This window comes from Gavialis gangeticus, unplaced genomic scaffold, assembly GCF_001723915.1.
Source record: "Gavialis gangeticus isolate Ggan-Ray unplaced genomic scaffold, GavGan_comp1, whole genome shotgun sequence".
NCBI lineage: Eukaryota > Metazoa > Chordata > Crocodylia > Gavialidae > Gavialis > Gavialis gangeticus.
In genome coordinates this window covers 102,554,764-102,577,586 of record NW_017729033.1, presented here as the reverse complement: position 1 = coordinate 102,577,586, position 22,823 = coordinate 102,554,764, and the positions used below count along the sequence as shown (strand labels likewise).

General features: G+C 43.3%; 1 protein-coding gene across 1 annotated transcript in view; it reads left to right on the top strand.

Annotated features, from left to right (window-relative positions):
• ARHGAP24 (Rho GTPase activating protein 24) overlaps positions 1-22,823 on the top strand; it is a 629,348-nt gene that overhangs the window by 214,341 nt on the left and 392,184 nt on the right. The window contains exon 3 of the mRNA XM_019525835.1: positions 21,851-21,938. Coding sequence (XP_019381380.1) covers positions 21,851-21,938 — 88 coding nt within the window. The remainder of the gene's footprint in view (positions 1-21,850; positions 21,939-22,823) is intronic.

Below are 22,823 nucleotides of genomic sequence, written 5' to 3'. Positions count from 1 at the left end.
TTTGGGATATTGCCATTTGTTGCCACTTGTCTACCCAACCTCTTCTCCCCAGTGTACTGTGGCTTCTGCATACATGCACACACATGCTTGTCTGTCTCATGGTGACCCAAGGTTCCTCAATCCTACTCCTCAGTTTCCAAGCATTGCACATGCAGCACCAATTCTGGCATTTCCTAAATGTTTGACTTTGCATTCTTCTTAATATCCTTTATAATGTAAGCTTTCATATATTCTGTCTATGTGTATGTGTGTACCTGATTTAATTCCTATTCTACCTTGGATACAGATTCTTGGATACAGATTCTACCTGCGCTATGATTAGTACAGCTGTATTGATTTCAGTGGGATTTAGGGACAAGCTTAAGGCAAGTTTACTAGTTCAAAGCTTTCATTTGTAGTCCTGACTGGCAGACATTGTTTCAATGTTTAACTAAGAGGTGTTTAACCCTCAGCCCATGGGCCAGATCTAGCCCCCTGCACTATCATCTGGGCCACAGGCCTTTCCATGGGTCTGGAAATTTGGTGGTGGGGGGAGGGTAGGAGAGGAGGGCAGTAGCACCATTCCCCTTCTGCCAAATCTCCATACCCACAGGGAGCCCCAGGCCATGTGTGTGTTGTACTGGGCAGAGGAGGTGCCAAACAGCAGTCCTAGCACACAAAGACAGCACCAGGGCCCAATCCCAGTGCTTGGGGCAGGGTGGGGCCCATGCTGGGCTCCAGAGCCTGATTCCACATGTGGGAGCCAGCTGAAGTGCTACAGGGCCTAATCCTGGTGCACAGGGTTCAGTCTGGCCCACAGACTGGCTGTATGTCAGTCATATGATCCACAGGGCCAAAAGCTTGAGCACCACTGGTTTAACTACAGATGTGGTTTCAAACTGGTTCACTTAAATCTGTGAGGTTTTCTGGGTGGCTGCCCTTAAAGCCATTTAAACCTGCCTTTTATGTCTGTTTAGCTCACCCTTTTAAATATGTAGAGGCAAGCTGAAGCAATATGCCCATTTGTAAATGGATCCAAATGTGTCTGTGCATGAAACTGCACCAATTTTCACTTAACCCAGTTTAAATAAACCAGTACAAATGTGTGTGTAGGGAAAGACCCTAGGAAAGTTTACCATCAGATGTTCTACTTTATCTCCTTCCCAGGTTGTGAGAAACACGGATAAAAGGAAAATTATTGTGGGGGAATCGTTCCCCCCTCCCCCAGCAGTTGTTTTGAAGTGAATAATTTTATGTGCTGGGGGGTAGAAGATGGGTGAGACAGAGGTGTTAGGCCAGTCTAGGATACCACAGCAAATCTGCTTTAGAGAGAAAATCTGTTTCATTCTAATCCAAAATCTGCCTTAAACCCTTTAAAATGTCTGACAGAATTTAGAGGTATTAAAGTAAAGTATTAAGTTGTATTTTAGGCAGTAAGGTAGCAATTAATGTTGTAAGATGGAGATGGATGTAGAGAGATACTGTACTGAATAATTGAAATAATTCTTTAGGCCATTATCGGGAGACAGTGATTCTTCTCAGCTGCCCAAAATAAATTAACTTTCTGTGTTGTCCCTGGTTAATAAAAGCTGAAACCACTGTCATATCATGCATATCTTTAGAAAATGTTTGCATGCAAACCTAATTTTCTCTGGCTCTCTGAAGGAATTTGTCACCATTTCCCACTGATGGAAAAAAAACTGCACAGAATTAATGCTTTTACAAATCAAATCCAAACAAGGTTATATGCAGAGGAATTTTATATGTAGTTTTTCCGCTTCTCAGGTGAGATGATGTGCCTCCCTCACAGAGGATTCCTTCCTCCTCTTTCCCACTCCCTCCAAGATTTTCATAAAAATGAGTCAGTTCGGTCTTTCCTCATATTAAAAAACTAAAGCAAGTTTTTTAAATACCTTGCCATTGGGGATGTCAAATACAAGTATATTCAATGACAGACTAAATTGTAATCAATATCCAAATTTTTGTTTATGATCCCCATCTTTTCCTCTGCATTTAGTTAGTGAATTTTCCATAAAGTCTAGCCTTCTTTTTTAAAACTCCCGCTAATCACTCAGATACTACCATAACTTGGAAGACATTGGAATCTGCTGCTTACAATTGAAAATCCATAACCCAAAGTAAAAAGAGGCTGAACTACACAGCAGTGTCCTCTTCCTAAGACTACAAGGAACATAACAACATGCCAAGGGGACTCATCTATAATTCCCTAGTGAACACACAACTCCACATATGCAACAAAACTACGAAGGAGAACTTTGGAAAAACTGAAAAAACATCTTCACCAAAAAGGTGAAGAAAAATCTGAGAAAAAATCTTCTTCATTTTAAATTCAAGATACTTATGCGATGCAACTGCGAGATATTAACTTGGGGACATACTGTACTATTATGCAGCAGACCCAGACTTATTACCAAAAATATCTTCTCGGTGATAGCCATCCAACATAAGAAGAAGAAATGGAATCAACTATTGGAAGAGAAGCTATCTCACAGGCTGCACACCAGCAACACCAAAGCGAATCAAGATAGCGCCACTCAAAACACCAACCACCATCAACTTATCACAACACCCTGTGGCAGAATGCCACCTCTGTCTCTCCCCAAAAGCTCTGCTATGTGACAATTTGGTTAACATGGTCCCTGCAGAGGGCAGACATCCCATCTCTTTACATCAGTGGTCTCCAAAGTGGGGTGTGCACACCCCAGGGGGTGCGCGAAGAAAATATTAGAACTTATATTTTTATTTATTTTTTATCTAAAAAAATAAAAAAGAAATTAAGCTTTACTAATATTTAATATACAGATTGACACTGGCACCCTCACTCAGTCTGTATGTTGGATGGTCACGTGTCATGTATGGTACGTGAGGTATCCTGAGGAAAGAAGCGTTTGTTCGCTTTCAGCGTATTGCGACATATTGCAGTTTACGTGTGCCTGGTTAAGTGGATTTACAGATTATATTATCTAGTTTTAACTAAACTAACCCTCACAAAATGGACAAGTGGCTTAAAAAGATTCCTGCAAAGAAACCACGGTTTGAAGATAATACTAATAATGCGAGCAGAAGTGAACAACAAGAAAATGGCAGAGCTAACACTTCTCCTACTCCTAGTACAAGCTCTTCATCAGCCACATTACAAGGTAAAAACAATGATGATTTTAATTTCTATTTTTTGTGTATGTTTTATAATGTACATAATATATTAGTACAGTAGTACATGTATATAATTTATAAATAAATAAATATACATATATTGGGGGTGTGTGCTCAGAATTTTTTTACTGATAGGGGCGTGCGCTCAAAAAAGTTTGGAGACCGCTGCTTTACATAACCTTGAGTTATAACCTGAGTTGGATACATTCCTGAGAGAGGGGGGAAACCTGCTCCCTCTGCCTACATGACTGGCATCACATACTTGGGTGTGGGTCTTAGGCTCCCTATTGTTCTAAGCAATGCTAGTCTACCTGGCAACCAGTGATGCATTTCAAATCGGTTGGCTGGCAGCCAACAGGTGCTGGTCTCTGTTGGACCAGGTAAATGAGGTCATAAGGTCTACATAAGTTAAGGACTACCCAGAAGGAGGGGCAGTAGCCATGATGAAAACTTAGACAGAAGCAGGACCATCTGAAACTGGCTCTCTCTTGAAACCCATAATCAATGAACTGCCTGCCTCCAGAGGGAATCTCCACCTGCCTCTGGATGATACTTGTGAGTAAGCTACCTGAGATCTAACTAGATACATAGTTTGCAGTAACTCAGATGTGTGATCAAAGGCTGCCCAGCCACCCTGTTTGCTCTATGGAATTTCTTTGATATTGCTCTACCCTGTACCCTGTTCCAAACCTACTCCTTGTAACCAATAAAGTTCTCCTTTGTACCTAGCATGGGAGACTTATTGGGAGAGGGGCTAGATTATGCCTTGGGGTCCCTCTCGTCCAGCTGACTATTTGTGCTTCAGACTAAGGGAAGCACCTCAAGTTCTTGAAGTGGGTCAAGTACCCTCAAGGGCTACTAGGCCTGTGTTTCCCAGGGGACACAGAGTCAGGATCAGTCCAGATTCTGGGTGGGGGTGGTGTTACCCCCAGGCTAGTGGGTGTGCTCCAGGAAGGGGGTTGGCCAGATGTGAGATACCCCAGGGAGGCACTCAGAGCTTGGAAGGTGGTTGGGTGCAGTTAGGTGGATAGATCAGTGCAGGAGCACCCCATACTGGCACCCCACAGCACTCCCACAGGTACTTCATCATCACCTCCACCAGGAAGTTCCCACCCCTGTCAGTCAGGATCTCAGCTGAAAGAAGATTTTGGTCAGGACATCAGCAACTACAGATGCCTCAGTGGAAGTGGAGGCAATTGCCTCTGGGTATCGAGTTGCGAAATCCACTAGAGTCAGGATGTATTTTTTCCCTTTATGAGTCGTATACCTCAGCAGGCCTACAATGTCTATACCCACTCTTTGGAACGGTTGATCAATGATAGGGAAGGGCTGTAGGGGAGCCTTTCTCTTGTCTGCTGGCATATCTCACAAGATCTGTAGTAGTCTGTCACATTCTGGGAAATTCTGGGCCATTAAAAGTTCACCTTCAGCTGCTGATATGTCCATTCCCTGCCCATGTGACCAGCACAAGGTAAATCATGAGCCATGGAAAGCAATTGTTGTCTGAACTTACGAGGTACTATGAGCTGGTAATGGGGCTTCCAGATCTCGGCATGGTTCTTTGGTACCTACAACCAATAGAGAAGTCCCTTATCCCAGACCACCTGTGTCCCAGGGGCACAGGACTGGAAAAGGGGGAAGCCTTGTTCAGAGGCAGACCCCAGACCAAGGTGAAAAGAGAAAAAAACTTACCCGTTACAGGGGTCTGGAGGAGTGAGGAAGTGCACAGCTGGAAACCGCCTGCGCGGTTTGTCAGCAGTGCCCATATCCAGCTGGGGCTGGGTGACATCATGAGGAGACGCCACCCAGCGGAGGTAAAAAGCAGCCTCAAAAGCACTGGAGAGGGGATGCTGAGGAGCAGTGGGAGACCACGGGGTGGAAAGTGTACAGCCACTGCAACCAGTAGCGGCAGTAGTGGTGGCAGCAATCGGAGCTGCAAAGGATCCATGTGTGGGAGAAGTCAGCAGTGACTGCAGCGATAGCCGGAGTGGGAGCCCTCATCAAAGGCAACGGGGGTTGCGGCTCCAGGGTGGAGGCAGACCCTGAAGGGAAGGGGAGAGAGACCCCAGCTGGGGTGAAGGCATGAATCCTGACCCAGAGGGCGTGCAAGCCTAGGGGCGTTAGGGGCCAGTAGGATGCGGGACTCTCCCTGTGAGTGCTTCTCTTTCTGTTTCTCCCCCTTTGTTGCGCTTCCTTGGCAGTCGCATTGTTAGTTTCCTTATTTTGTTTCTTGTCTGGTCACCTTAGGGTGAGGGGTTTGTGGTGAGGGTATTGATTACGTTCCCCTTTTAGGGTTTATCTATTTTAGTTCCCTGGTGAGAGCAGATTAGCAGGAGCTCTTAGCACCAGGCCAGGGCAGCCAGGACTTCATCCAATGGTGAGAAAGAAACTGCATAAGAATTTGGTGAGGGCCAGTGGTTTCAGACATAGACAGCTCAGGGCATCAAAGACAAGGCCAAAGGCGGAGAGTCACCAGACCCTCCAGGTCCAGCCAGGGCCCAGGATGCTCGTCAGCAAGAGGAGTTGCGGGCCTCCACCCCGTCCTTTTCAGCTCTAGCTCATGCTTGAACATCCCTCTAACAATGTCCCTCTAATTAGTAGGCATTTTTTCTTTTCCATTGAGTTTAGCCAATATTGCGGTTTGCAGAATCTGTCTCTAATAGTGGCTTTGGCAGATGTATGTAATTGATCTTTCATCAATGCTTTTAAGATGGCAATTTTTCAGGTTTAGGGGAACCAACAGAGGCAATCCTTCTTTCCTGTCTGAAATTTGCATTATCTCTGAGCATTTATTGCGCAGGTAACCCTCCCATGAATGCTGTCATATTCTCCAGGAGCCTTTTCTGGGCCTGGTTCTCTGTTATCATGTGTAGTCATCTTGACATTCTAATTTGGCATCTTTTTACCACATTTTGGTATGTACTTTGCACAGATTTATATGGATATATGGAAACTACAATGCAGTAGGCTCAAGTACCTGTATCTTTCTCTTCAATAATAAGTTTACTTAGCTATATTAATAGCCGAATAGCACGAAAACAAGTACGCTTACCTGGAGAATATGTGATACCTTCTTATAATTCTTGTTTCTTTTAAGTTTTCCAATCTGTATCCATATTCTTCTGTATGTGGAAAACTCAATGCTATGTGTATTTTACAGTAGCAAATCAATTTATGTAACTAGATTTGTTTTCATCATAGAATATTCAGTGGTGAGCCTGCAAGTCTCCTGGGTACGTAGGAAGGAAAAATCTCCATTAGACAAAAACTACCTTTGAAATTAAGAGAAGAGTAACAACTACTTGGTTCCAAAACAGCAGCTGAGATTAGTGGGCAGAGCATTTGCCCTGCTTGATTCACTTACCAGGAGTGACCCTGAAAGGTTATAACTGTTAGATTTCTTAGCAACAAATTTACACTCACAGCTAAATTATTTGGTAGATTATAACAGCATGAAGCAGAATAAATTATTGTAGAATGTTTCAAAACCAACCATCGTTAGCTAATGGTAGTGCATTGCATGCAATGTGTTGATAATGACCAGCACTAACAGTTGGATGTAATAAGCATAATACTACATCAAGCTTGCAGCCTAATCCCATGAAAGGGATTCATGTTTTTGTCGCACCTTGTGATATCTGAGATGCTCTCCATAGAAGCAGAAATAATGCCAGAGTAGTGTTCTGACCCCTGATAGACTATGTTCTTGTTGGCAGGCAGCAGCTCAGAGGATCAGCTTGCTTTCACAATGTGTAAAATTAATAAACTGAACAGTGAAAGATATACATATATAAACACTCTGTTCTCTAGCATTGTATTAACCCAGGTAAAATAGCAGTGATACATTGCTGATGTGTTACAAAATTAAATTTGGGTGATGCTTTGTTCAAGAGATGCTCCTGTGATGTCATTATAAAGCACTACAGGGAGACAGATGACCTGGTTCTAGCCTCAGCTCTGCTCCTGTGATTTTATGGAAATCATTTACCCTCTGTTCCTCAATTTCTCCTTCAGCTAAGAAGGAAGCTACAATATTCCTGTCCCAGAGCAAGACTTTATTAGTGTCTCATATTCACACTAAACTAGGAAGCTTTGTGAGCACAGTTTTGAAATGTGAGATGACACATACAGCTGCCACTCATTTCATTGGGACCCCCTATGTGATAGTCCTGAAGATCAGGTTGGGCTTTCTAAAGTGCTCAGCCTTGACTAAACTCTGATCTACCTGAGCTCAGTATAAGATTTATCAGTGACCTCAGAGAGAGCTGAGTTTGATCAATGCTCAGCTGTTTTGAAATTCTACTTCAGGTCCCTGTGTGAGGCACCTTGTAGCAGGGCGCTAAGGTGCCTGCTACTGATAATGGTAACATGGGCTTAGCTGCCACTCAATAGGGCAGCACAGGTGTGAGTTGCTAAAGCAACTGATTGTGTCAGCTGACCGGAAGGGGGCAGGGCCTGGCCTTTAAAAACAGAGGATGCTGAGACCAGAAGTCAGTTCCCTCTGGCAGCCTAAGGAGCAGGAGCCCAAGCCCTGCTAGAGCAAGCAGAGCAGTGTTGTGTGCTGGTGTGCGGATACAGGGTGGAGAGGACCCTGACAGGGATGAGAGAAAATTAGCCAGGTTGGCCTAAGATTTACGTTGTAGCTGAGGGGCTTTGAGTTTCTGTTTGGAGTTGATAGTTGTAATTACGAACCAGAGGACTGGGCAAGGCTGTAGGGGTGGAGGAGGCCTCATTAGGGGCTCCCCAGTAAGGGGGAGTTCCTAGCACCATACAGGGCACAGCATTTTGGGTGTCCCGACCCCGGCCCCAGCGTGGGCAATATCAGGACGAGCCCTGAGTTGGGCATAGGACCCTAGAAAGGGTCTGGGGCCAGGTAAGGCCAAGGCCGCCTGAGCCCCGAGCGCGAGGAGCGCAAGCACAGACCCGAGTGCGGGCGAGGAGCGCAAGCACAGGCCCCAGCGTAGGTGGGCACAAGCGCGGTGAGCACGGGGAGACAGGCCCAGAGGGGGCACTGTCGGTGAGGGAAAAGCCCCGGAAGTGGGTGAGCGGTTTGAGAAGCCCGGGAGGGGGCGCGTACCCAGGGAAGCCCTGGTGAGGGCAAGTGCGCAGTGAGCCCCGGGAGAGGGCATGTACGCAGTAAGCTCCAGGGCGGGCGAACAGACTGAGCAGACCCGAGGGGGGAGCAAGCACATCAGATAGAGACCTGGTATAGCAAGGCAGGCCCCATGCCAAGGAGGGCAGGAAGGCAGCCTCCCACTGATGAGATAACAACAAGACATGGCGGGCGAGATAGAGGGTGCAGTCAAGACCCAAATTGGCACGGTAGGTAGGGGCACTAGCGGAGGTCACGGCACCCCTAAGGGCGCCCTGCCACACACCTATTAGCATTTTTAAGGGCTTATTTTAGGTGCCCACATTTGGTTTTTTGGGGGCATATAAAATTGAGGTTTTGTTGGTATTATCTAAAGAAAGAAATTAATGTGGGCATTGAGAAGGAAAAACAACCTCGTAGCAACAGTCTCTCTTTCCTTGTGCCACTTCTTTCTGAATCCAATCATATCATCTTTAATTATGAGCTGGGTAGAACATTTTTTAAATCCTGTTTATAAAGTAATATGTATACTTCTGGGGTATGTGTAAATATGAGCATTACTGATATTCAGTAATATTTTTTTGTAGCATGGTTTCAGATTCTCTAGTAGAAGATGCCACCAAGGCGTTACATGTTCTGGCAGATTGTCATAACTAGCACTACCATTAGTCTGTCTTCTGTGCACTCAGCCAAGGGTAACCTCTTGCCTGCATTGCAGTACACACTGCTGTTCCTAGGAAACTGTGTGAGGCAATGTGTGCTTGTGTTTTCAGCACTGTCACAAGGGATACAAGCTGTTAATAAGCTGTGTTTACTGTACTCTATCTCTGTTGCTGTTGAAGCATACTGCTAAATTCTTGCTAAATTGCTATGGAATTCCATTCACGTTCCTTCTCTAGGAAATATCTCCTTCTATAGCTATATCTGTCGCTATAGAGAGATCCCTAATATCTCTATAGATGTATTTACATACATTTTTCCAATCCCTATTGAGCGTGTGTGTGTACATATGTACACATTTTTTATATATAAATAAATAAAAATGTTGCAAAATTGTTAAAAAGATAGGGAGTGATAATGATGTGCCCCAAATACATGATGATAAGAGGCAGGGGTGCTCCCTCAAGCCTTCCAGGGTTCTGGAGATTGCTAAGGGCAGCCAAGCTTAGCTTAGTGTAACTGGCAGCCAATCAGAGATGACCCACATGCCCCCAACATCTTACTATTTCTACAGATGTTTCCCTGTGCCTAGCCCTAGGCTTCCAGGACAGCACCAAAAGGGGTCACCTTTGCACTCCTTCCCCTACTGCCACCAACTGGGTTGTCAGGCTTGCCATGGTGACCTCCCCCCCGCCCCCCTTCCCTGGGGCTCTTCTGGAAGTCTCAAGCTGGGTACAGGGGCTGGGGACACATGCTTGGCAGTCAATCAACGGTGACCCTACTCTGTAGAAAGAAGGATTGGGTTCCAAGGAGCTGATCTTTCTTTCTATGGAGTACTCCTGTCCCAGCTGCCAAAGCCTCCCCGGTTGCCAGGTGTGTCTTGTGGGAGCTCAGCACCAGTGGCAGCTGCCAAGATGCTGGTAGCGGGGACAGGAGGGTAGAAGGAAAGATCAGGCCCCTTGGCTACCACTGGTGCCCAGCTCTGAGGGGCCCAATCCTTCCTTCTGCAGAGCACTCCTGTTCCTACTACCCAGTGCAAGCCTCCTCTTCCAGCACCCCCCATACCTGCTTGTGTCTATGCTGGCTTTGATCTGTGACAGCCAAGAACAGCTGAGCACCTGGGGAATGCTAGCATGTTTCCCTGTGAGGGGGACTAGCTGGGGGACAGTTACCTAAGTTGAGTTGGGAGGGGATCTGGTGCAGAAGTTCAATAGACTGGTCTAACCTACACTGATTAAATCTGATTTTACATCCTTCCAGATCTACCTTAGATTGGGTTCACCCATATCTTAAACCAGTCTGTGTGCAGTGATCTTTTGTCCTTTTAAAGGTTCAGTCCAGTTTTTGGTCACTTATACAATTTTACATGTAATGTCTGTACGTGGCCTGTAGGTCCCAGTTCTGTAATCATTGCTATCATTGAGAATCACATACTGAAGGAGTCGCATAAAGGTCAAGAGTGACAGTGCCAGGCTTGTAGAATCAGACCATTGATTTTATGGTACTGTTATACAGACTGCATTTCCACTTGCTTGATACAGTTAAGTAAGTTGGTTACCAAATTAAATAATAGAGGAAAAGAAAACTAAGAGGTATGAAGGGGAGTAAGGAACTAGAGGTTGTCTTATGAGGAGGTGAACTCTAAGCAAATCAATATCCTTGGGAAAGGTGCTTTCTGTCTTAACTGCTTGATGATAAATAGGCCAAGTTTAGGGACAGAAAATTAAACAGGGTTTGCAAAGTTGTTGGAAAATTCAGGGAAAATGATAGGTGACAAAAAGGACACCACTGATTCACAACCCTTACTCAGCTGGATGGAATGTACAAGGTGAAAAAATAGGCTGTCATAAGACATTTCTATGTTTAGTATTCTCACATTTGTTCCATGCTTAGCATGGTGTCCATCCACAGAAAAATGTGTCAAATGTTGCGGGGGATTAGAGAAGGATGCCCCATGTTTTGGCTCTCTCTACCTGTTATACTCAAGGCGTGATTAGCTAGGTAATCATGCCTTAACTTGTAACACAGCTACACATTCAACTACTTAATAGTATGATAAAACAAGCAATAAGCTATAAAGTTATTCTCTAAAAAATGTGGATTAACTTTGTATCTTGGCCATACATTCAATTAATTAGAACCAAGTATGTCAGTAACAAAAGGAAGATGAGGGAAAGTGTGGGTCCGTTACTGAACGGGGAGGTAACCTAGCGACAGAGAGAGCAAAAAAGGGCTGAAGTGCTCAATGCCTTTTTCATCTCAGTCTTCACAGGCAAGGTCAGCTCCCAGACTACTGCACCTGACAGCATGGTTTGGGGAGGAGGTGAGCAGCCAACAGTGGTGATAGAACAGGTCAGGGTCTATTTAAAAAATCTGGACATATACAAGTCCATGGGGCCAGGTGAGATGCACCTAAGAGTGCTGAGGGAACTGGCTGATGTGATTGCAGAACCACTGGCCATCATCTTTGAAAACTCATGGCTACCAAGAGAGGTCCCAGATGATTGGAAAAGGGCAAACATAGTGCCCCTATTTAAGGAAGAGAAAAAGGAGGATCCAGGGAACTACAGACCAGTCAGCTTCACTTCAGTCCTTGGAAAAATCATGGAGCAGATCCTCAAGGCATCCATTTCTAAGCACTTGGAGGAGAAGGTGGTGATTAGAAATACGCCACATGGATTCACCAAGAGCAAGTCATGTCTGACCAACCTAATTGTCTTCTATGATGACATGACTGGCTCTGTGGATGCAGGCAAACCAGTGGATGTGGTATACCTTGATTTTAGCAAGGCTTTTGATATGGTCTTCCACAACATTCTCACAGGCAAGCTAATGAAGTATGGGCTGGATGAATGGACTGTAAGGTGGATAGAAAACTGGCTGGAGCATCAGGCTCAGAGAGTAATAATCAATGGCTTGATGTTCAGTTGGCAGCTGCTATCAAGTGGAGTGCCCCAGGGGTTGGTCCTGGGGCTGGTTTTGTTCAATACCTTCGTCAACAATCCATAAAATTGTATAGAGTGCACCTGCGGCAAGGTTGCAGATGACACCAAGCTGGGGGGAGTAGTTGATACTACTGGAGGGTAGGGCTAGGATTTAGAGTGACCTAGACAAATTGGAGGATTGGGCCAAAAGAAATCTCATGAAGTTCAACAAAGACAAGTGCAAAGTTCATCACTCAGGACAGAACAATCCCATGCACCAGTAAAGGCTTGGGGCTGACTGGCTGGGCAGCAATTTTTCAGAAAATGACTTTGGGGGTTACAGTGGACAGTGAGCTGAATATGAACCAACAGTATTCCCTTGTTTCCAAGTAGGCTAACAGCATACTGGGCTGCATCAGTAGGAGTGTTGTCAGCAGGTCAAGGGAAATGATTCTTCCCTTCTATTCAGCACTGGTGAGGCCACACCTGGAGTACTGTCTTCAGTTTTGGGCTCCCCACTACAGAAAAGGACGTGGATAAATTAGAGAGAGTTCAGCAGATTTCAATGAAAATGGTGATGGGGCTGGGACATATGACTTATTAGGAGAGGCTGAGGGAACTGGGCTTATTTCATCTGCAGAGGAGAAAACTGAGAGGGGATTGAATACCAGCCTTCAACTACCTGAAGTTGGGTTCCAAAGAGGATGGAGCTACATTGTTGTTGGAGCTACATTGTTGTCAGTGACAGAACAAGGAGCAATAGTCTCAAGTTGCAGCAAGGGATGTTTAGGTTAGATGTTTGGAAGAATTTTCTCCCTAGGAGGGTAGTAAAACACTGGAGCAGGTTACCCAGAGATGTGATGGAATCTCCGTCCTTGGAGGTTTTTAAGACCCTGCTAGACAAAGACTTGGCTGGGGTGCTATAGTTGGGGATGGTTCTGCTTTGATCAGGGGGTTGGACTAGCTGACCTCCTGAGGTCCCTTCCAACCTTAATTTTTCTATGATTCTACATGCTTCCCAGTGCCTGGGAGCCCCATCAACTGATGAGCTCCCAGCCACAGGGTTGAATCACCTGTTCCTAGCCCTGCAGCTACAATGCTTACAGAAGGGGGCAGCATCCTCCCCGCTGCCCCTGCTGTGAGCCCCACAGCCAAGGAGGAGAAAATTAGTCATGATAGGATCTAATGCACAATACCACAATAGCATCTCCTGCCTTGCACATGTGACATGGCAAGAGATGTAATTGTGTGGAGTGTACATTAGATCCCATTGAACCTATACCTGCACGTGTAGAGTGGCTCTTGGGGAGTGAAATTGTGGTGGTATAGTCTTAGTTCATACTGTCAAGTTTCTAATCTAAGTTTCTGATCTAAAACAGACTGGTTCCTGTAATCCATACCCCATACAACAAAATTTTCTGTCATGTTCCTAATTATCTATGAAGCATATTGTGTGTGCGCGTGTGTGTGTGTGTATTAAGAAGCTTCTGATATGTTATGTTTTAGTTATAAGAAATATTTTATTAGGATTCCTTCTTGGTTCCCCTTCATCTGCAGTAATGATATGCTGGCAAAATATTCCACGTTAGTCAGTAATCAGTCCCTTCTGATCACGGCTTTTGAGGTAATTTATTCTTGAATTCTTAATCTCCAAATCGCTCACTCCTACTACAGATCTCAGTTTAGGAAGTAGGGGTTTCCTTTGGGTGGTGCAGGATGCCTGCACCCCTGTTTGTACTCAAATACAGTTGAATGGGGTAAAAAAAACTTCTCTTGTATTGAGTAAATAGAGTACCTGTGTTCATGAGTTTTCTTCCAGCCCTTATTTTTTTTTTTAAAGAAGCAGAACACAAGTCCAATATCACATGTGGCTTGCAGCTGTTAAAAAGAAAAACAAAACAAAACTGTGCTTTACCAGAAGCAGCAGTACATTAGTTCAATCTGACTCTACAGTGTCTGTAAAGATCAGCAGGGCTTTTTGGCGCTTTTAGCTAAAACTGATTTAACCAGCTATTAAATAAGTGCCAAAAGAGTCCCACTAAAGCGCTCAAACTTTACAGACATTGGGCAAGCCAGGTCAAAGTAATGCCTTGCCTCTTCTGGGCATGCAAGGGGCTTGGCATGAGAACACACTGAGTTTAAAGTAAAGCATGGGGGGGGTTGTTTGTTTGTTTGTTTGTTTTTGCATCTCCATGCACCCACAGAGTAGAAGTCAAACTTTTGAACCGATATTAAAATGAGTTTGAAATTAGCAAACATAAATTTCCACATTCTCAATAGTATGTTTATTTTAAAAAAAAAATCTGTTCCCTGTCTTTATGAGGAGGATGAATATTCATCTTGGGTCTGAGCCCCTCCCCACCCCCCCAGTCACTAATTTTATTTTCTCTGATAGAGAGAGGAAGAAATGAATGCTTAGCATTTTTGAACCTGTAGGAGCTCTGCTGACACTCCAGACACTTTAGAAAATTCAGTGTTTAGCCAAACACTGAAAATGAATCTGATCGTAGACACATGGACACATCAGTCCAACTGGTGTACAATGTAACCACTGCAACAGTAACATGAGATGTGGAGGAAATTGTCCTGAACATACTGTTTATAACAAGGCATATAGTTCAGTCATATGTCAAAGTGTTGCTTTATTCTACAGAAATGTTTCTTTATTTATAAATTCATTATTTATACTGATTGCATGAATGCTCCCATGAAACCTTTTAACAGCTGGTAAGAAGAAAGAATAGTGCTTACTTTCTGTTTGTCTACATGTTGTTATAAAGATGGTTACAGTGCTTATTAAATGGGGAAGTATGTACACATGGTGAAGCCAGATTCACATGTGTGACTGCAGCCTCAGTGGGAAGTGAAAAAGTTCTTGTTCAACTTTCTTTAGAATTTCCCTTTTCTGTCTGAAAATTCCAGGTGCATGTTGCACAACAAAGCTATTTTAAATTTTTTTTCACTTTTATATGTGCTTATATTTCCTTTGAGACTTTTAGACAGACAGCAAAATAACCCCGATTACCATTCAAGTGCATCTTTTCTTTATGAAGCAGAGTAATTGCTTGACATTTCTATCTGAGATCCTTTAATATAAATTTACATGTCACTTACACACCGATGTAAATTTCAATTGCAGGAGAAGATAAATTTGTAGTGTGTGTGTGTCTATATCTATATCTATCTATCTATCTATCTATCTATCTATCTATATATATAGACACATATATATGGATGTGTGTGTGTGTGTGTGTGTGTATAGGTGCCTTTGTTCTAGTTTTAGTAGGTGTTTTTTCCATGAAATGTCTCATTGAGACATTTCATTGTAAAATAAACAAAAATAAGCATTAAGGGCTCTTTATACATCAAAGAATTGAAAATCTGATGGGCTATAAATTAAGGTCTTTATGACATAGGTATATAGCTAATAGCTAGTCTGTGAAGTTAAATACATATTTACTTACGGCTTCATTTGTAGTTTGATTTTAGTTTACAGTGCTGTAGATTTGCTTAATTTTGCATTTTTGGTTTGATTAACTAAATAAAATCACGTGTAATTAATTTTCTTGAGTATCTTTATGCCTGCACTCACTCATGCTCCTGATCAAATATCCAGTGCATGAAATTCATTCTAAAACCAAGGCTAAGTGTTACATATTTTCTGTATTGAGTTTGAATTGCAAAGCAATTGCAGATGCAAGTCATTACAGGCATGAAAACTCTCCTAGTCTTAAATGTTAGTTATACATGTCACTAATTGCTTGCAAGTAAGATTACAAAATAGTTTCCTTTAGAACTTTTGCTCATTTATAAATTTCAGAAAAGTTCCTCCTTTGTTCTGCAACTTTTCATGTTTGGTACATTCCCAAAGTAATTTTGTACTTGCTTTTTGAAAAGCTGAGCCACTTTTAAAAGAATTGGAAAAGCTGTATTTTTAAAATGAATTGTTTTATACTTCAGTTTCAGCTGTTTTTGAGTTACTTAAGAGTTCTTTACACATGTTTTGAAGTTCAGTACCTTGCTAGGGTTAACCTTATTGATTTTGAGTTTATGAAGTGGTAACATTTAAAATGGCTGTTTGGCAAAAATAAGTTTCCATCACTGATACTCCAATGTATATTTATTTAACCCGGGTGGTCCCAATGTTGTACTCCCCTCTCCAAATGTAGGGAATGTTAGTAGAGCAGGTGCGCTGTCACAGCACACAGCACCACTGTGGGGTGAAACTGCCTGTGGCACACAGTTTCCCACCTTCCACCTATGGAGCAAGGCCAGAACACGTGTTAAAGCTTAACTATATAAAAATTTAATAAGATATAAAAGTTATAGTGTTAACATATTTAGATATAGAACACATAAGATATAGAAGCTAAGCAGCTTATATACCGGTCAATGAAACATTCTATATACAGGTGAGAAATCAAAAAAGGTCAAAACAAGGGTCTCATTGAAGGTCATTCAACCTTATACTCTGAGATGCAGAGTTCACAAAATATGAGGCACAGAAACATAAGATGGAAAAGTCAGGGTCTTGGTCCCTCTGGGATCCTCCATGCACCAGCTGTGCACTGACTGCCTGGCCTTGTGTCAGGGGGTGGAGATGCAAGCTGCCTTGTGCAGCTCACAGTCTTGGTCCCTCTTGGACCTTCTGTGCACTGGCTGTGCAGCACTCACTGCACTCCCTTGTGGCAGAGCTGAGGAGCGTGGCCGCTTCACCATTCCCTTCCCGATGAGGAGGCTTTGGGCTCTTCTGGGGCAACAGCTCTGCCCCACTGGCCAGCTCTTTACAGCCCTCTTTGGCGTCCCGCATTGCAAGCGCCCATATGCTGGGCACACTGCCTTTTTATTCTCTTCTGAGGCTCCACCCCAGATTGAAAATGGACCAATCAAAAGAGAGGGGAGTTAGTCCCCTCTCGGGTCCAGCTCTTCCCCTTTGCCCTTGGATAGGGGCGGCGCAAGTCTCTCCCCTGCCATCGCCTGATTGGTGGGAACACCCCACCAATTGCTTGGAGCCTTTCCAAGTTGGCAGGCTGGGCTGCTGCCAGCAAGCTGCTGCATTTATATTGTGTAACTACCTAAAAGACAAATTATCTTCTTGGATATCCTCAAAATGCAGCTCCAGTGAATAAGTGCCAGTTTCCTCAATTGTTTCCTCATGAGTTAACTGGATAGTGAACTAAGGCTTAGAGTTGTCTTTTCCACTTTTCCTTTTCATCTATATATTTCTAAAAACAGGCACTGGTATCAAGCAGCTGACTTAATACCACAAAGCAATTTCAGAGGTCAAAGGGGAGGCAGCAGGTCTGATCCATTGCACACAAGAACTGCGAATCTTTTTCTGTCTTAACTTCTTTGCCTTCTCTCTACTAGTCCCAGTGTATGTGGCTCTTCATTTCGTTGTTTTACTGCTTGGATAGTTCAACCCTTTGGTTATATTTAATATGTTTAATTTATGCTATGAGAAATTAGGCAAAGAAGTCACACACCTCTGCGTGGCAGTGAGATCAAGATCCAGACTTGGATCTTAACATTGGGAACCAGAGTGTTTAGCTCTTGACCTCAGTGACACACTTTAAACCCATTATTGATAGGAGTAAGGACCTCCAGTTACTAGTAATGAGCCTAAACCAAATACTGGGTTTAACCTCTAATGAAAAATATGTCTCAGCTGTGTTGTGGGTTCACTCTACAAGAGAAAAAACACAAAAAGTCCTGTAAGCCAGGGAAGTGGTCATCAAAGGGAACAGCTGAGAACATGTGAGCAAAATACAAAGTCAATTAAAAACTGTTGAGCAGTCTTTTCGTAATTGAAAAATACTTATTTTTACTAGCGATAGGCCTGGGATTCTTCAAATTATAGAAAAAAGAATTGCTAGCTATCAAACATAAAAAAATAAGTATAAATAAATATTTGGAAGAGACAGCCACATGTGAGGGGAGAGTAAAGGAAAAAGTAAAGTATGTGATGGAAAGATTTATTTAGGAAGAGCAATGTTTTAGTGTTCATATATTCACAACATGCCTTACCCCATCTATGAGGATATTTTTGGTAGAGAGGAAACTGAACTTTGTACTTTAGGCTGGCCAAGTTCCAAGACTTGAGCTAAAATGAACCATATTGCTGATACTTCCAGGGGAATGATATGCAAGGACTGGGAGCAGGAGGCAACAAAGGGGGATTGAAGTAGGGACAGGTAAACAAGGGAGCAGAGGTGACTAGGGAATACAGGATGGGAAAGTAGATCCAAGTTAGATAAAAAGAGGGTGATGAAGAAATTGAAGGAGACTGAGAGAGAGTGACTGTCTTGAAAGAAAAAGAAATATGCAGAGGCATAGCTAGCTATTTAGGCAGCAGCCTGGACCAAACTGGGTGAGAAAGGAAGGTGTGCTATTATTCCGAGCATGGAGACTGGGGCAGAGCTTAAACTACCACAGCAGGGGCTTCCTATGCTCTGGCTGCTGTTGCCACTGAGCTACTTAAAATAGTAGAACATTCAAATCAGAAATGAAACTATGGGCCATTTAGCATCAGCATGTTTGGATGACAGAAATAAAGCCTACAAAAATTAAACTTCACACTGTTGTTGAGGATGGGGCTCCCAGATAACCACAGGGAATTTTTCATTTGATATTGGACTGGGGAACAGGGTGAGGTCACTGTGCCCTTCCCCCACTCTTTGGCTGTGCAACGCATGTGCTCACTGTATGGTCAGTGTGGGCTCCTTTGAGAGCTCCCAGTGAGCAGTGAGTTCTGGGGTCTGGCCAGAGCTCCTGCTTTTTCACACAGCTCTGGAGCTCAGGGGTAAAATGTTGGTGCTGCTCACCCTTCCCCTTCTACCCCTCCCCTCTGACTTTATGGCAGCACTCCCTCAGAGGCAGACTGGGAGCCAAGAGCTCACATGCAGCATAGCTAAAGAGGGGCTGTGATTGTGCTACTACAGCCCCTCTGGATCTGTTCCCTATAGGAGATACTTCCTCAATTTTCTTTGCGTCTTGCAAAGCAAAAATGCCAGCATTCCCAGTTAAAAGGGTTGTGATAGATTCTTAGATAATATTCCTAGTTAAGGATTTACAGAATTAGGATAGCAAAAAGTTAAGGCAGACTGTGGTGGGCAAATGTCTTACCCCCTATTTACAGAGCCTTGTTGTCATCTTGAGAGGCAAACTGGAGTTCAGATGATCTCAGTGTTAAAGCTCAGCCCTTGCAACAAAAAATAGCTAACAAAACAGAATGAGGTATAAAGAAAAAATGGCTTTTTTTAGCTGGAGACTAATGGGTTGTTTAGGATGTATATGTAGCAGTTCCCCTAGTAAATAGAAACTTAGACCTGCTTATCTCTAGATGATTTAAATTGCTTCTATAACTGGAAAAAATATGTCCTTTAGACAGTTATGCATTAAAAGCTGGTGCTTTTAGGAGTTGCGTTGGCAAGATATTGAGTAAAATCATGGCAGGTGCTGAGCTCCCTCAACTCCCACTGAGATCAGTGGGATTTCAGAGCTCAATACTCACAAAATCAAACCCTTGGAGAAGGACCCGAGTCCCATTTGGAACTGTGAAGGTTTGCATGGTCTTGCTTGTGTTAGTGATGAATGTGAAATCCTGGGTGGTCGTGTATCTCTTAGGAGTATGTGGCCTGTTACTTCATTTGAAGTTCCTGTGGCATTCACAGTACACAAGCTTAGTGAAGCTAGGCAGCACTGCAAGTGACATAAGATGCCCTGGTGGCTTGCTCAGTATTTGTTAGTTTTGGACAATCTGCTTCCATTTCCTGTGTCAGGAGTCTGTTCACAAGTTTGTTAAAGAGAGACTCTTGGCTGTGGTTTAGTCAGTTTGTTTTATCACCTGTTTTCAATAGCAACATTGGCATCACATGTGCGGATGTGTGTAATACCATCAGGTAATTGACTTCATGACATGATCACTGTGATTTTCTGATGCAGTAAACAGTTCAAAATGGACTCTATATGCATGAATTACAGAAGTCATCTACTTTAAGGATGTAGCTGTACCCATGTAAAAATTGTGAAGTATCTGGAATTAGGCACATATTAACAATAATGGAGACTGTGCGCCTAATTCAATTCTCTGCATATTGCTCTGAAAATTTACCCACTGAGGTCCAACCTATCATAGTTTCATTATGCCTTGCCTGGCAGCTTACACCATGAGGGGTTATAATATCTAAAAATGAAAATAATTGAAGTCTCAGAGGAAGGAGGCAATGTATTTGTCAGAAATAACAGGGTTGAAGGAAAAGCTTTCAATCATGTTTGCACTTAAGTACAGCCCCCAAAATGTTTTTAATGTTGCAGTGTCAGGGTAAACAGGAAACTGGTTTTAATAAGCCCCTGGATTGTATGTTAGGGCTGTGCGATGGTTCAGGTGGTGATTTCTTTTGGAGGAGATTTGGCCCAATTAGGTGGCTGAATCTTCGTATCCGAATCAAATCAGGGAACCAATAAAAAGGTCCAAATCAATTCAAAGCTCACCGAATCTTCCCTGGTGGCTGCAGCAGGAAGCTGTAGCCAGACTCGGAGCTGATAATTAAGGGAGTGAAGGAGGGGGGTTGAGGGAAGGGACCATAGGGGGACTCCTGCCAGCCTCCTCCCCAAACTCCACCTGCTCTCCCAGCCTCCAAGCACTTTAAAAACAAGTCCCAGTGCTCACAGGGTGCTGCCAGCTGGGGGGAGGGGCATGATCCCAGCTGCCCCCCACTGCCCCGTACTACATGGGGGGCTCTGCATGAGCCCCACAACTCCCCCCTGCTCGAGCCCCCCCCCCATGGCTGCCTGGCAGCACCTACTGAATTGGGGCCTTTTTTTTTTCAAAGAGCCAGGAGCTGGGGCAGGCGGGGCAGCCATTGCCATGCTAGGAGAGTGGGCAGGAGATGGGCCTGGCCTGGCTGATTTGGAGATTCGGCAGTAGTCAAATCTCTGAATCAGATTTGGCCTAATCAATTCAGGACAGTGATTCTAATCACTAAATTGAATAACTCTCCCCCTGAATCGGCCGAATCCGAAGTGAATACTAGCCGATTCGCGCAGGCCTACTGTACATTTACAGTTTAAAATCCTAAGTGCTACCTTGTGGTACAGGCTTTCAGCACGTGTCACAGGTTGTCTGTCACCTCCATGTAGCTGAAATGAACAAAATGGGGAGGCAGACTACCAAGAAGAGGAGTGGAATAAGAATACAAGGATTAGGTTTTGGTCAGGATAAAGAAAAGGTGAGGAGAAGTAAGGTCATTAGTGCTAACCAGCAAATAAATCTTCAAAGGGAGATCTGCTGGTGGCTGCTACTTTTTTATTGCAGAGCAAAACAATAATGGTGCTAAGCATGTGGAAGTGGAGCATATTTTGTGTGCTGCCTGCTCTCATCCTCCAGGAACAAGGATAGAGAACAGAAACTGGAAACTGTCTTGCTCCAGAATCAAAGTTTTCATTAAAAAAGATATTTTTAGACTGCATGGTTCTGAGGATAAATTAAAAATATGAACCCTGTGTAATATAGTGTTGGCCTGAAGCCGCAGACAGCAAAACAATAGCTCTGTGCTTCCTCATTTGTCTGCCTGGCGTTGCTACTTCTGGTCCCAAGTTTAAATTTCAACATTTTTATTCGGGGATGTATTTGGTAGCCGTGTTGGTCTAAGACAGAAAAAAATGCAAAAATCTAGAACTCTTGGTTCAGAGATTATACCTTTTATTAGACCAATTAAGAAATCACAGAAAAATTAAGATTTTTTTGCCATTTTTAGCAACTGAATTTGTTCCTCACTCTCCAGTTGCCTTCTACACCTTCCCAAGTGCCATCTGCCTACCTGTTCCTTTCCCACATATGCAGAGTTCTAGATTGCCCCCTTCACATCTGTAGTGTGTTGAAAACTGAAAATATGGGAAGGCTAAAAAGTGATTTTTCATTTAATATATATATATAAAAGTCACCAGGGTTACTGCATTGATTGTAACTTGGGTTTTCACATAAATAGTTTTGATCCTATTTGTTTGTTGATCTTTTTAGGGCACCATTTTCTTGCCTGGCAACAGAGTGATTGAGCATGCTTGCAATGAAGAAAGTCCAGGAAAGTTCCTCTTTGAAGTTATTCCTGGTAGGATGTTCTGTAAAAATGTCTTTGCACTTCCGTTCCCAAAGACTAATAACCAACTTGATTCAGCCCAGAGGGAGAGTGAAGATGATTAATTATTCAATTTAAGAAAAAAATGGTTAATTTTGCTAATAAGTTGCTCATTCATTTTTGTTTTCCATTCACCCCTGGGTTGTGTAAGGAAATTACGATTTTTATTTGTCAGCAAATAGTACAACTGTTCTGCTGTGAGGGCTCTGAGGATAGAGTGAAATGCTTATCCCACCAGCATTCTTTACTTGGTGCTACTTTTTGTAATATTAGCTGTTACAAAGGGAGATAGTGTCCTATGATACAATAAATGTGCAGTGATTTAACAGCAGCCTGCTAGCATAACTATCATTATTAAAGATACTTTATCATTCCTAGGGATGACTGAAACCAACTTTGCAAAAGTAATTGTTGGTTTTGAAACTCAGGCTTGAACCTTTTTTTCTTCTGAAGTATTATTTTAAAACTTGAAGATGGTTTGATTAAGGATTGCCACTCTTTTACTACTGCTAGCTTGGCCCATCAGCCTGGCTACCCTTCTGGCCTTCCCTATCCCTAGTCATCCCATTTAATTTGCTAGATGCTACCTGCCAATCTCCTGCTGTTCTGTTTCCTCATCGCTTTCAACTCATTACCCCTCTGCATCCTTTAAAAGGATAAGTTATGGAACCTAAGTGCATCTGACCTAAGAGAAGTACCAATACATTGAATGCTTACGCAGGTGAAGTTTAATGAATTCTGAATACTTTCCATGCTAGAACTTGCAAAATGGAAAGATTTATTGGCTGAGCTTGCATCTTGGCTAATTCATATTTAAGCTATAGTAGGAGTTGGGTGATTGGTGGGAAACAGAGGATA